At 43.3% G+C, this 16,203-nt stretch overlaps 1 protein-coding gene across 1 annotated transcript in view; it reads right to left on the minus strand.

Annotated features, from left to right (window-relative positions):
- Positions 1 to 16,203, minus strand: part of LOC147690382 (uncharacterized) — a 2,590,730-nt gene that overhangs the window by 323,070 nt on the left and 2,251,457 nt on the right. The window contains exon 37 of the mRNA XM_086936677.1: positions 6,884 to 6,937. Coding sequence (XP_086792803.1) covers positions 6,884 to 6,937 — 54 coding nt within the window. The remainder of the gene's footprint in view (positions 1 to 6,883; positions 6,938 to 16,203) is intronic.

Below are 16,203 nucleotides of genomic sequence, written 5' to 3' on the forward strand. Positions count from 1 at the left end.
AACGAGCTATTTTTGAGTATTGGTCAAGCCACACATGCGCAGTTCCAGCTGACCCGTAAACCTTCAGGAATGTGCACCAAACTGACCAGCGGAGTTGTGCCCCCTCCAATGAGCTGGCAGTATTCCAAAACATGACCATATATGTCTTTAAAATGTGTCTTAACTTGTGCCGCCTATCTTTTATTGCCCCAAAATTGTATATAACCGGGGTCACACCGTTGTTCGGTGTGATACCTCTTGCATTACCGAAGGGTGCTGTTTGAGTGTACCACCACCCCATGGGGTCTTAATAAACTTGTTCTTTGACTTTTACAGTTTCCGTGCCAACAGTTCTTGATTGTAAGTGGGTTATCTTCGGAACATGTAGGCCTTGGGAACCCTGATTACTTCAGAGAGAGTGGAGAGAGAGCGGAGAGTGAGAGGGGAGAGAGAGGGGAGGAGAGAGTGGAGAGTGAGAGGTACAGAGAGAGTGGAGAGTGAGAGGGGAAAGAGCGGAGAGAGGGAAGAGAGAGCGGAGAGTGAGAGGAAAGAGAGAGTGAAGAGTGAGAGGGGAGAGAGAGCGGAGAGTGAGAGGGAAGAGAGAGCAGAGAGTGAGAGGGGAGAGAGGTTTGAGGGTGGATGAGGGTGTGAGGGTGGGTGAGGGTGTGAGGGTGAGTGGATGTAAGGGTGAGTGGATGTGAGGGTGTGTGATGGTGAGGAGGGGTGCCCAGAGACAGACAGAGGCCACTGGAGACAGTCAGAGAGCAGCCTAGACAGGGGAGAGAGAGCGGAGAGAGGGAAGAGAGAGCGGAGAGTGAGAGGGGAGAGAGAGCGGAGAGAGGGAAAAGAGAGCGGAGAGTGAGATGGAAGAGAGAGCGGAGAGTGAGAGGGGCGAGAGAGTGGAGAGTGAGAGGGAAGAGAGAGCAGAGAGTGAGAGGGGAGAGAGGTCTGACACTGAGACAAGAGTAAGAGAGGTCTGACACTGAGATGAGAGTGCAGGAACGGTGACAGCAGAGTGCGCTCTGACTCAGAGGTGACAGGCGGATGACTGCGCTGGAGGTCGATTCTCCGGCGATGGTCGGGGTCCGAGATGAGAGAGAGGCCGGGACTCAGCAGTGCTGCGCTCCACTGCTCAACATCAGATTCACTCCCCCCCCCTCCCTCTACTCGTGCTCTTCACACAATGGGACATTAGCGCAGCGCTAGAATACACTGCAGGAAGGCGCTTGTCCCAACGCAGGCCAGGGAGCGGTGACTTGTGTACTATACAGCGCACTGTGCACGTCACGGGGACACACCACTGAATCACACAGTGAACGCAGGGACACTGCCTCCCGCCCCTGGGAGCCCCCCCCCATTATTCCTAAGAGTCTAATTAAGTGCTAATATGTACTGATGGGATGTGGGGAGGGCAAGGGCTTGGGGATGACATATTTGTGTGTGCCCTACAAAGATTCGGCTTAAACAATAAAGAAATATTTTAAAGAAAGGGGGGGTGGAGTACAGTGTGTTAATGGAGGAAAGGACAGATGGGAGAAAGATGGAAATGGAAGAAAAGAAAGTCATACGGGTGAAAACAGAAAGGTGAGGCAGGGAAAGGGAGAAAAAGAGGAGGTTTTATGCCAGAGCGAGGAGAAAACGTGGTAAGAGCAAAATGAGAAAACAAAGACAGTCTGTTGAAGGAACAGACAGGGATGTCAAGAGAAATAAGACAAATGAAAGAGGTAGCAGACAGAAATGTGAAGAGTGAGAGGAAGGAGAAAACAATTCCAGGGCGGGATGACGAGCAAAATAGGGATACGAGGTTGGGGATTAGGGAAAAGAAAAAATAGCAAGCGAAGGCACAAGAGAAAGAACGAAAGAGGAGACAGGGTGAAAGAGGGAAATCACGCCCCGTGAGATCTAAAAAAAGAGAACACATCAACTGTGACAAGCTCTTGGCATTGCTGTGGGGAGGGGGAAGGAGAAATTCGAGGCCGTGAAGTGTGAAGCAGTGGGCGGGGAAGCAGATCCCTTTGAAGCTGCTGGGCAGAAATGCAAGTCACGGCCTGGCGGCAGTGAAGTGTGAAGCAGTGGGCGGGGAGGCAGGAGCAAATGGTAAGGGGAGCCTTTGAAGAGCAAGGCAGGGGGATAGAAGTGCGTTCACGAGCACGTGCACTTATACAAATCCGCATCGTGAACTCAGCTTTCTGGTTTGACTGCAATAGGTCTCTCTGCGAGACCTAAAAGCATTTACTGACACACGATGAACCTCCACAAATATTTCTGTGACTACAGGCATCCTTCCTCCCCCGGTTTGGACTCATGATGCCTGATGAGGCTTATTACATATATGTACTTTTCTGAGTGTAGTCTAGTTGTTGTATGTGTTCTATATGTATATCACTCACGATATTCCTCACATTTTGTTCACTTTTGACAGCAAGAACTATTTCATCATCTACTCACCATGGTGCACTATGTAGAAAACATAAAACTGTAAGAAGGCCTAAGGGCCATGAATTTTATTAATTTCTTCTCTTCTCATATCCTCGTAGATATCAAAGAAACAGACAGACTAGGTGCTGTATATTTATATTTACAATTGTATATCTATTTCTGCATTCTTTTGAGAACAAGGTAGCTCTACGACTGAATGAGTGGAAACAGCGAGTAACCTACTTAGGTCCTGAGAAAAGCACTGGGGGATAAGGCTTGAAACTAGTTGACCAGATAAACTTTGGGGCATCACCCCAGGAGTCTCTCATTGTCCCAATTTTTTTTAACCATATCAACTAGGGGTACCAATGAATAAATACTTTTCCCACTAGCCAAATATTATTAAACCCATTTTCTACATATAATAAACCCCCAATTTAAACTCCACAGGCATAATTTGTGTAATTTTGGAAACTGTGTGTTATGCCCTTGTAATTATAGGCCATAAGCGGTAAAAAGTTACAGCAAAATGCACCATTAGGCATGTGAAAAAGGGAACATCAGCCGCTGTTGTCCGCACTACTTTTGTGAAATGCATCCTCATGCCAACAATTGACATGAGGCGCATTTCACTCTAAAAGACAGTGCGAAATGAAACATTTGCATTACATGCAATTACTCCGAATTTTGTGCAATATTTAAAAAAAATCATACGATTAAGCAAAAGTAAATTACGTGAATTTCAGACACCCATAATTAGGATGTCAATAGAAACCCTTTGAGGTGAGTTTTGCAAAAAGAGTTGATGATGACAACCTCAAATTCCAGAGTGTGTACCAGACAGGGTTAAATACCGGAGATGCATGAGAATGGGTTTAAGAAAGAGAGAGAGAGAGAGAGAGACAAATAGAATGTCCAGGAAATATTAAATACATCTCTCTATGTTATTTCATTTATTCGCAATACAGATGTGCGTCTAGACTCTCAAGGGGTAGAATGACCAAGTAATCAGAGAAAATACAAGCAGCGGTTTAATATTAAGTAAAGGCACATGATAGTCAGAATAAGCATATGCCACATGATATTCAGATTAAACCTATAACAAGCATGTATACTTATCAGATTCGGAAAGGTGACCCATAGTGAACATAAGCCAAGTAGAAGAGAAGCCAGTATGCCCCAAACTCAGGTGAGGAATCAGGGGTCATCTGAGCAGGGGAAGGGAAAATGGAAAATACAGCGCTGCAACAATGCCAAAACAAAAGCCCAGAGAGCAAGATCGGTACAAAAGGGGGTGGTGATGGACGGAGCATCTGAATCAATCAAACCCTCACACCCAGTCAAAGATCTGGGTTTAATCCATCACCGTTCTTTAGCCCACTCTGCCACCCCAGTTCAGACATGGCTATATGCAAATCAGTCCGACCCAGTGCCTCATGGAAACAGTCCAGCCCGAACTGCCAAGCCATGTCTTCCCTGGACCGGAAACAAGCTTCCGAGGACCGGTTTCTGGCATTCCAGCCGTCTTCAGCCCGTCTTGCTTGAATCCAGTGGCAAAGTGAGCAAGGTACTCACGTCTGAGCATACCGTGCCACACTTATGGCGGCCAAAAGCGGTACAAAAGGGGGTGGTGATGGACGGAGCATTTGAATCAATCAAACACCCACACACACCCTTTTGTACCGCAGAGAGCAAGATCAGCATAACATGCAATGACAATAAACAGAAGACACAGAAGTATGCCAAAGCCACACAGAATCTTTAGAATAGGGTCCGAGTACCACGCAAAAGGAATCAGAATACCAAGGAACTCCGAAGGAGGAAATTAACGAACATGAGGGGCGGAAATGGCGAACAAATTAGCATCAAGCGAAGAACCAATAGAATAAGATAGTTGCAGGCAGCTTCCTAATGTCTTTGTGATATTTAAATACTGCTGCTGACTGTCGTGCCATCCGAGGCCCCGCCCGCCCCACAAACAAACTTAACTACTCATTGTTTAGGACTTCTGTGGAGAACTACAAATGCATTTCTGTTTCATTAATACCTGAGATAATAACAATAGAAAAGATAGTACTAGCATTGCCATTATATACATAGTATACACAATAAACTGTATTGCCTCTCCCAAAAAATCCCTGCCAGTTTTAGACAGATCTCTCTCCTGGATGCGACTGGCAAATTATTTGCGGAGAGCATCCTCACCCATCAGCAAGATTGGGCATTTGTAAATGATCTACTTTCCAGAGAACAAACAGGATTTCGTACAAACAGTGGTACCTTGGATAATATAACGGGAACGTTGTGGAGAAAATTGGTCATAATGGGGATACCAGAGAATCTGTTACGATTAGTTATTGCACTTCACTCCTCTACTTGGATGCAGGTTTTACCAGGGGGAACACAGGCTCTTTCGAGAAAAATAGAAACTAATAATGGGTTGAAGCAAGGGAGCCTTTTGGCCCCTCTTTTTTTCTATTTATATTAATGATTTGCCAAAAAGAGTGGGGCTCAGCAAAGGGGATCCCCCCAAATTAGGAAATTTAAAGTTGAGCTGTCTGCTATACGCAGATGATGACATAATAATGGATTTAACCCCAATCGGACTACAAAGACAACTTGCTGAGCTGATTAGGTATACTGAAAAATACCATTTAAAAATAAATATTTTAAAGAGTTATGATTTTTAGTCATCAGGGATGTAAAGTCAGAAAAGAATTGTATTGGTTCCTGGGAAATGAGAAACTGGAAGTAGTAAAGTTTTATCCATATTTAGGAAAAATCTTTTCAAACAGGTGTTACGGCAGCAATCGCATGGATCATTGTAAAGGCAAGGCAATTTCACAAGCCTTTGTAATTAATCGATTGTATACACATTGCGGGAAAACACACTTCAAACACATCTTATCAGTTTATAAAATAAAGATACTGCCAACATTGAGCTATGCTTGTGAAACAATAGATGCACAAGAGTAGGATAAATTTGAGAAAGTAGAGGGATGGATCTGGCGCCAAATATGTAATTTGAACTGCACTACTTCTATCGCAGCGATTAGGTTTGAATTTGCGCTACTCTCAACTTATGTGCTAATTATGGCTGCATGCCTAAGATGGGGCAACGCTCTAGTAAACAGCTCCGAAAATAGGTTACGGGTAGTGTTATGGCAAGGAAATCTTTGTCAGCATGAAAGAAAAGAGTGCTCTTTTTAGGAATCATTCAAAAGTCTTAACAATGTTCGGCTTAGATAAGGATTGTGCGGCAGTGCTCTGTAAGTATGCCTTGAGCATCAGAATTAGAAAAACAATCTATGGGGTTTCTCGCGAAAGAGATATTAAAATGTGCGTAGAATAGAAATAATTGTATTGTAGGGAGTAGTATTGACAAAAAAAACAACCATATGTTTTATGGAATCTAAAACATGGAGTATGTAGAGTTATTCTGTTGCTTAGACTGAATTTACTCCCTCTAAGAATCGAAATTGGGAGGGCATTCCTAGACAGGAAAGACTTTGTCACTTATGTAACTCTTTTATACAAGACTTAAACCATGTCTTATTTGTCTGCCCGACATTACAATCAATGCGTCACAGATACCTCAGGAATTGTTTTTTAAAATACAATATTACCACAGCAGAAGAGGCCCGAAACTGTCTGCTGGCACCCCCATCTGAACTTGTTTGTTTTACATTTCTTAGCTTTTTTAAACAGTTTTTAAACATCTATTAGAACAGTATTGATCGATTCACTATGTAGGTTTCTGAGCACTTGCACTTTTCCAAACTTTCTTGCTGTTAGCTAACGAGTACTGTATGCTGATCTCCTATGTATGTATTTGATCACTTGCACTTTTCCATACTTTTTTTGTTGCTAGCTATCGAGTACTGTAAGCTGGAAAAATGTTGTATGTATCTGAGGATTTGCACATTTGCAACCTTTTTTGCTGCTAGCTATCAAGTACAGTAAGCTGAAAATTTTCTGTAAAATTTTAAACATTTTTGCACCGTTATTATGCTGCTGGTTATCTTGTACTGTATTATGAATTGATAAATTCCCGCTCTCCACTACATGGTTAAGCTGCTGGTTACCTTGCATTGTATTGCAAATTGACAAATCCCCACTTTTTATTTCATGGTTTTAATTTAAAAAAAATGTATGATAGTTTTAGATTATAATCTTCGTAAAAATCCCCTAAATACACATCAATGGTAATCTGATTTATTATGGACCAATCCTTTCGGCACTGGAAAGTTTTTTTAATGGTTCCCATATTCACGTTTTTCCTTGTTCTTGAACGATATGCTATGATGAATTTAGTACTTTATTTTCTCTCTTTTTATGGAGTGCAATGTTGATTTTTATATGTATCATTTTCTTTTATGTGGAACTCTTCGGAGTCCCAAATCATAATAAATAAACTGAAACTGAAACTGTGAAAACTGTGAATCGCCTCTCAGTGCTAATAGGACATATTGTTAATAGTCATTACCTTTGCAATGTAGAATGTATTTAATTTGGAATTTCCAGGTTGTAAGTTCTCCGCCTAAAATATAAACCAAAACAATTACAAAAATAAATTTTTACCTACAGAGAACCACAATACATACCACAATAAGTTTACACTAATATGCCTAATAAATCATTTGTTTGTCTAATGAATACAAAAAATCCTAGCTTCTGTAACAAAAGGTTTCAATTCCATTAAGGACATGGAGGCGAGGATTATGTTCAATCTTTCTTCCCTTTATTGTTCCAGAAGACATATAAAACTAATACAAAACTCTCTTTCCAAAAAACACCTAAGAAAGGAAGAACAATAGTCTTGGGATGCAAGCTGATCCTTATAATCTCCCATCCTTTCTCAAGTCCCCTCTTTCTTCGTGCAACAGGTGCCGTTGCATCTCCCTAGTTCCTTCCCGTTTGAAGGTCCATTCCTGCATGTATACATATATATAAAATCAATAACCGGTCTGTAAAGGCTTGTATACAATTTTCAGTTACAACTTTCTCCTTTTTTACGATTCCAAACAGCTTAACCTTGGTAAAGACAACTTGGTTCATGGAATTGTGATTACCTACAAAGAAAATGAGTTACTTACCTGTAACTGAAGTTCTCCAGTATTGGTATCTTTCATAGATCCACATGCTTGCATCATTCCCCATAGTTGAAGTGGGAGTCTCACGGTAACATAAAGCAGCATTTATCACTATCATAGGCTATAATGGCAATGAATTTAAATGTATAGATTTATAAAGTGTAGCTAATCACACATGAGGGTATCCAGACGCTGGCCACGGGCACGGGTAAATTACGTGATTTGCCCAGAATCGCAGGATTTTGAGCCGACACCGAGCCTCAAAACCCGACCCCCAGCTGCTGAGTCGGCAGCTCTGACTGCACGGCACATCCTCTCCCCAGCAATGAACAATCAATTTGATAGCCTATGTCCTTTTTTCAAGTCAAGTCAATAGGCTTTATTTCGATAAAAACATATCTTAAAAAGCATTACATAACACAGTTAAAATCCCTTCACAGGGTTAAAAAGGACACACAACAACAATAAAATGATTAAAAAGGTCTAACATAATGACCATCATTAAACAATTTCATTTAGCCTTTTGAATCTGATCAACCATGCCCAACTTAAAAACTTAGCCATGCAGCACACGAACAAAGGCAGAGTAGCGGACTTCAGAATACACATTGCGGCTATGTGGTGTCTGGTACCCAGCTCCTTGCACAATGGTTTCAGCCACCTCTATTGTGGAGATTTGTAGGCGGGCATTCAAATAGGAAGTGGGCAACAGACTCAACCCTAAGCACACAGAATGGGCAAAAAGGGGAGGTTTGGGCCGGGATTTTCCAGCGGGCAGTCAATTCACCCACTGGGAGCATACCTATTCTAAACTTAAAATACAAAGCTCGATCTTTAGATTTTGAGATTAAGTCGAGGTAGGGTTCACGGAGGGGCACGTCCTTAATCATGAGGAACTCACTGGTTGCTCTGCAGTGTTTGGGGTCAGTGCTACTCCTCTCAGCTACCCAGTTCCAATAAATATTCTTGATGACAGACTTCGGAGGGGCAGATCTAGTTAGCCAAGCCTCCCCGAGCCCCTAATGTTTTTAAAAATGGACCAAACTTAAACCTTAACCAATGAGACAATAGCACCCTCTAGAATACTCCCAAGAGAGGCTGAGTCCCTCAGATTTTCAAGCACAAGTGGGAATAATATAATCCCAAGGTAGAAGGAGAGCCTCTCATGGAAGGAGGGAGGGTTGTATATAAATCATCTATGAAAGATACAGTTAAAACGAAGTATGGAAGCTCAGACATGTCTTGTAGATGGTATTAGTAGATTTATTCTTGTGGTAATCTTACAGGCTCTCAGTTACAAAGATCCATAGTGATACCTGGAAATGCCCCACCAGGAGCAAGGTCCACTCTGCTCAGCCCATCACACCAACTGAATTTCTCCTCATACAAAGCAACCCCAACATTCCACTTGACATCACCACAGGCTGAGCAGGCAGAGAGAGAACCATAGTGGGGAGACTGCATTAGCAATAAGCACATTACAACACATCTCCCCCCTTAATAATTAAACATACAAAAGAATAGAAGAAGATGAGAATGCAATAATAAATACAACCAACTCATCCCCTAAACATTCAAAGGAAAAGTAGAAGATGAGAATGCGTTAATAAATACAATCAACACATCCCACCCCTTTGATAATGATCATAAACACAAAAAAGCATAGAGATGGAAAACACATTTTTGACAAAAAGAAGAAGACATATTGTCAAAACAATATAATACCTCCTTCTCCCTGAAAATGATTATAAACAAAAAGAAATGCAAGACAAGAAAATACCTTCTTAAAAACCAACAAATCCAAAACCGCACACAATACCTAATGCACCATACACAATATCAGTAGAAAAACTGCGGTTAAACAAATCAACCACAATACTAAACCAGCATAAAACTGCGGCAAGACAGGGATCTACAACCCTAACTACACAAATCCCAAAAACCAAGGGTAATAGCAAAACTGATAGGGGAAGTTACACTACACCAGAAGTAACCCCCCCCCCCACGTGTGTACCCGTCACACACAGTCTAAGTAATGTGTATATATAACACAAGGCAAAATCTGAAAATCTAGGGTATCCCTTAACCCAAAACAAAACTAGGGTATCCTTTAAACCCAAAATACTCTTGACACATACTATGAGTATCAATAAACTCCAGAAATCCCCCCCCCAAAAAACTAAGGGTAAAACAAAACTGATAGAAGGTACACTACACTAGAGGTAAGCCATCACGTGTGTACCCGTCACACATAGTCTATGTAATCTGTTAAAAATAGCACATGGCAAACCTAAGTAACTCTAGGGTATCCCTTAACCCAAAACCAATCCAGAGTAACCTTTAACCCATGACTCACTTGTTAACTATGGGTAACCTTAAACCCATGACAGTCTCACAAAAAACACTCCAAACCCAAAACTGGAACAACCACCCCTCGCCCAAATTATACAAATGTGGCAATATAGAAAGATATATAAATGGCTCCGGTGAGCGATCTCTCACCCGGGTTCTCCGGGCGTAGCTCTCCGCTGTGAACACAGACAGACTATTAAACAGTCTACTAGGAAAAAGTCAGAAACTGCGTCGTTGTTGTTGTTCTCCTTGTACAGCCAATACTGAAAATAAACTCCGCTGCAGTGTTAGCTTGAGAAGATTGCATTAAAAGGCGAAAAATACTTGCAAAACTCCAAGAACATCAGATCTCCAATTCTCCGTGTCAACTTCCCTTCCTTGCTTAAGTGCCAATGTACTACAAAACCACTGGATGGCACTGTTGAGTCGTTTCAAAACAACGAATATTACTCAGTAAAACATAAACCCCAAAACGGTAGTTCCACAATGGTGAAAACGATCAGCAGTTTATTCAGATGAAATGACGTCCCTAGTCATCGCTGTTTCCGTATGCGCAACACTACGGATCCCGTGCTTGAACAAAAGACAGAGAGCGGCAATGTTCAGGAAGCACGAATGCCACTGAAAGGAAGGTTCTGCGCTGATGACGCTGCTGGACACACGCAACGTGAAGACTGCTGTCAACTGTAAGTTTTAACAATAACAAAGTCGGAAATCTTAAAAAAAATTTATCTCATGAAGAAAAAAAAATTCTTTGATTGGAATCACGATTTTCACTCGGCAAAACAGAACATTTCTGTGCAAACATTAATGAATAACATCGTAGAGGTTTTCACTCGACGAACAAATCCTCCTGTGTAGCAGTTCACAAATTAAATCGCAGCATAACCGAAGGTACTCAATTAGCCAAAGTTAAACTCCAACACAGTTGAGGTTAAGGTAATCTAAGCCCAACAGGAGTTATGTTCTGTTCAGCTAAACAATAATATTCAGAGCTCTGCAAAGATGAAGTAGAAAAGCCATGTCCCAAAAGAGTATATTAATCCAAATCAGTTTCAACTGCACATCAAAGGCTACATGTGATGGTGAGGGTTCTTAACACTGAAGTCTCACTTGACGGTCTTCCCCATCAACACATTTAAAACTCGCTTTAAGTTTCATTTAGGCAAATCAGTTATATGCTGACATTTTTTCCAGGCTGTAGGCAGAATCACCCAACACAATACAGCAACTTAAATAGTCTAATACAGTGAACTGGCACCATACGTTGTGGGCGACCGATGACAGGGTCACTGGTGGGGCATTTGGGGTGCCTAGTTTCTTCAAATCCATGAGTTTCACTTCACTTACTTGAGTACTTTAAGTCCAATAATTTTCCAATCAGTAGGAAATTCTGTAAATCGTTGCTTCTTCTAAATGGGCTTCTTTTACTTCAGTTTCAAAAGTCAAATCCATCCAAGGTAGCTCACATGGGTTCTTTTTAAATCGTCGCCAGTGTTAAAACGAAGTATGGAAGCTCAGACATGTCTTGTAGATGGTATTAGTAGATTTATTCTTGTGGTAATCTTACAGGCTCTCAGTTACAAAGATCCATAGTGATACCTGGAAATTTCCCACCAGGAGCACGGTCCACTCTGCTCAGCCCATCACACCAACTGAATTTCTCCTCATACAAAGCAACCCCAACATTCCACGTGACATCACCACAGGCTGAGCAGGCAGAGAGAGAACCATAGTGGGGAGACTGCATTAGCAATAAGCACATTGCAACAGATACCAATACCAGAGAACTGCCGTTACAGGTAAGTAACGCATTTTCATCTCCAGTATTAGATCTTTTATAGATTCACATGCTTGAATCAGACTATCAGGCAGTTATTGTAGTTAAACATTTTGTAGGAAGAGTACCAGTTGAGGATGGTGGGTAACACTTTTTCTGGTGGATACATCATCTGCCTGTGGATTCCTCACCTTGTGAATATCCCCCTGCACCAGCAACATTCGGAAACTTTTGTAGCTCTCCACGCCGACGAGGACGTGGACGACATCACAAAGGGCATGACTCCACTCGCGACCTCGCTGATGTCACTGGATCCATAAGAGAGCCTCGTCGGTGTGATGACGTCAGTTCCGCCCTTTTTTCCATGCCCCCGAGGCACACAGATGGACCGACATAAATAGGTACAGTATGCACAGTACACAGTATTCAAACAAACACACATAGTGTGAAATTAATGCAAAAAGCATGAAGAATTAAACATTTCCATTGGAAGAAACAACCATAACATAACAAGATTGCAGTTATAGAAGGGTGGACAACGGGGAGGCAGGTGGGTCAGTGAGGAATCCACAGGCAGATACTGTATCCACCAGAAAAAGCATTACCGAAGGTAAGTAACTTCACCTTGTGAATATCCCCCTAGGTCAGCAACTTTCGGAAAATTCTTTGCAGCATGCCGGCGTGGACGACATCACAGGAACGCACGACATCGCACACGGCTCCGCTGACATCACCGACTCCATAATAGGCCTACGCCGGCGTGATGACATCAGTTCCGCCCTTTTTTCCGTGCCTTCGAGGCACACCAAGGACCAACAACAATAGAAATATACACAGTATACACAGCACAAACTGGTCAAGGTACCACACATAGTGTGAATATAACATAGTAAACATGTCCAAGAATACATTCCTTTTGAGGATAACAAGTATACATTAAAAACATTACCAAAAATGCAGGTATAGAAGAGTGGACAACGGGGAGGCTGGTGGGCATGTGAGGAATCCACAGGCAGATACTGTATCCACCAGAAAAAGCGTTACCGAAGGTAAGTAACTTGTTCTTCTGATGGATACATCTGCCAGTGGATTCCTCACCTTGTGAATAGATTCCCACAGCAGTCCTCACTCCCGGAGGGGGGTATCCACTCTCCTATACCAGAAAATCCTGGAGGACAGAACGCGCAAAGTGGCTGTCCCTCCTCACCTTGGTATCCAAGCAGTAATGCTTCGCGAAAGTGTGGAGGGAGGCCCAAGTTGCCGCTCTACAAATGTCCTCAACAGGAACACCCCTAGACAAAGCAGATGTTGAAGACTTTGCTCTAGTAGAATGGGCTCTTATACCCTCTGGAGGTTCCTTACCACACAGGGCGTAGCAGATCTTGATGCATAGTATTATCCATCTCAAAAGTGTGCGCTTGTGCACAGCTTTTCCTTTTCTGCAGCCAGCATATCCAACAAACAGATGGTCATCCACTCGATAGTCCTTTGTCCTATCAAGGTAAAAGCTCACCGCTCTCTTAGGGTCCAAACGGTGAAGCCGCTCCTCCTCCTTGGAAGGGTGAGGGGGAGGATAGAAGGTAGGAAGGGTAATAGACTGTCCTAGATGGAAGGGAGTTACCACCTTAGGCAGAAAAGCAGCCCTGGTCCTAAGAACCATTCGTTCAGCATGAATGGTCAAGAATGGGGGCTTTGAACTAAGAGCTTGAAGCTCACTTACCCTCCTTGCTGAGGTAATTGTAACTAGGAAAACCGTCTTAAAAGACAACAACCTCAAAGGACAATTATGTAAAGGTTCGAAAGGGGAACCCATTAGATAAGTAAGCAGCAGATTCAAATCCCATTTAGGCATAATAAAAGGAGTAGGAGGAAATGTATTTGTAAGGCCCTTCAGAAATCTCAAAACAATAGATTTAAATAAGGACAGCTGATTCGGCAGGCAGAGAAATGCTGACAACTCCGAGAGATAACCTTTTACTGTAGCCACAGCAAACCCTTGATGCGCTAAAGAAAGAGCAAATAGAAGTATATCTGACAAACGAGCCCTCAAAGGGTCAATGGACTTCTCCCCACACCAAGTCACAAATTTACCATCTAAATGAATAGATTGACTTGGTAGAATCACGCCTGGCCGATAGAATGACATCCACCACATCATGTGGGAGAGAAAAGGAATTCAGGTTGCCCCGTTCAGTCTCCAGGCATGAAGGTGTAAGGTCTGGAGGTGGGGGTGTAGAACCTGCCCCCCCATCTGAGAGAGGAGATCTGCCCTGAGAAGGAAACGGAGCAGCGGGCACGAGGAGAGGTGGAGAAGATCTGTGTACCACACCCTTCTTGGCCAATCCGGGGCGATCAAAATTACTTGTGCCCGGTCTTGGCTAATCTTCCTGAGAACCCGAGGAATCAGGGTATGGAAGGAAACGCGTAAAGGAGTTGCGAGCCCCAACTCAACTGAAATGCGTCCCCCAACGCTCCCTGCATCGGATACTGAAGACTGCAGAATAACGGGCAGTGAGCGTTCTCGTGAGTGGCAAACAGGTCCACCCGAGGAGTTCCCCATGTCTGAAAGACGTGTTGTACCAATTCCACTTGTGGTCTGCAGAGAACTGCCGGCTGAGACTGTCTGCACGAACGTTCAGAACTCCGGCCAGATGATTTGCCATCAGACAATACTGATGGTCCTGCACCCAGGACCAGAGTCGCAGAGCCTCTCTGCAGAGACATTGTGACCCCACTCCTCCCTGCTTGTTGACATACCACATCGCGGTAGTGCTGTCCGTCAGGACTTGCACTGACTGACTGCAAAGGGAAGGGAGGAAGGCCTTGAGCTCTAAACGTATCGCCCGCAATTCCAGAAGGTTGATGTGAAGCACCCTTTCCTCTCGAGACCAAAGACCCTTGACCTCCAGATCCCCCAGATGAGCACCCCACCCTAGAGTGGATGCATCCGTTTTCACTGTGGCCACTGATGGAGGGAGATGGAAGGGCTTTCCCTGAGACAGATTGCCCTCCACGCTCCCCCACAACAGATCCGCTGCAGCTTCTCTGGAGATCCTGATTCACTCCCTGAGATCTCTGTTGTTTCAGGAAATGATCAAGCCGCGCCTACCTTATTCGCTTTGTTCGCACGGGAGGAGCAAAAAACTACATTCTCCATGATGCTTGGCGAAGGAAGGGCTATTTACGGGATGAGCGCACACCGGCCGGTGTGCGTAGTACTGTTTCCTGGCTGTTCCCTTCTGTGGATGTTTCCTGTTTGTTATGTGCTGCACCCCTTCGGTGGCTGAGGATTTCCATCGGTTCTGTTGGGAAGGAACCTGGAGTTGACTCGGCGGCTCGACTGGCACCACGACTTTATCCTTGGTTATTAGTGAGTAGTAGTGGATGTTACTTCTCTTGATGATTTCCGATGATAGGAAGTGCTGTATGTAATAGCGGATTACAGTGGTGACTTTAACCATGTATTGTCGTTTCTTGGATACCTGAAGTGATCCCTTCTCAGACATTTTGTGATGATTATCGGATTACCTTAAGAGCGGAATACAGTGGTTCCTACCACATATTACTGTGTCTAGTATCACTGGAAGTGAAGTGATTGGGATATTGTTTTCGGAGTGGAAAGCGACCCCTAAGAGCGGAATGCATTACCGTGTCTTGTTATGGAAAATATTTAACTTGCCTTTTGCCTTCATTTATTCATTACTGCAGTGGGATAAGGAACTTCTGGGGCAGAGCAGAATACTGTGGATGTGGCCACGCATTACCGTATCTGTAAACCTATGCCTGTGTTTCTTGCATTACACTGAAGGATTCTCCTGGGTTAAGGGCTGTGTGGAAGAAGTCATTCTAGTATCCTTTTACCTTGGAGTCAAATGTATATAGTGGACCATTGCTTTGTTCTCCTTTGGATTCTTACCTTCATTAGATTTGCAGACATTATATGCTGGTATGTATGAGGAATGATTGGTGGTGGTGTTTCTGTTAGAACAAATAGAAATGTATTAGATAATCATGTATGTTGTTTTGTGTTCTAGAGTACTTTTGGAATAAGAAAAGATCAGCATTGGTTATAGAGAAGGTGGAGAACTTAACAAGGTATACACATAGGATTAGCGAGAATACATGAGAGTTGAACCTCTTTGTTTGTTTTCTTATGCGTTGTTCTTTTGTTGTTACAGGTCCTTTATTCCCTGCTGTCCCCTTCCCTATCCTTCCCTCGCCTGATCGCCTTAATTCTCTGTCTATATATATATTCAGAGATTGGGGATGTCTGGAGGTGGACCATTTATTGCTACGCCTGGATTCTGAGGAGTCATCTCTTCCATCCGAAGAGAACCTGACAGAATTACGCACCCACGAAATAGGGCTCTTCCCAGTCCAGGTGTAGCAATATTATGGCGTCCATGGAAGATGTCTTACATGCTCTTGTACTGGTTCAACAGGAACTTGCTTCTTCTAAAGCGGAAACTGCTGCATGAAGGGAGAAAGTAGAGAAGTTAACCCGTAATCCTTTTGATGCCACCACGGCCGCCTCTCAGATTAAGGTCACTGTTCCTCCACCCATCCCCTTAGCTAGTCCAA

The sequence above is a fragment of the Lissotriton vulgaris genome, chromosome 9 (genome assembly GCF_964263255.1).
Source record: "Lissotriton vulgaris chromosome 9, aLisVul1.2, whole genome shotgun sequence".
NCBI classification, from domain to species: Eukaryota; Metazoa; Chordata; class Amphibia; order Caudata; family Salamandridae; genus Lissotriton; species Lissotriton vulgaris.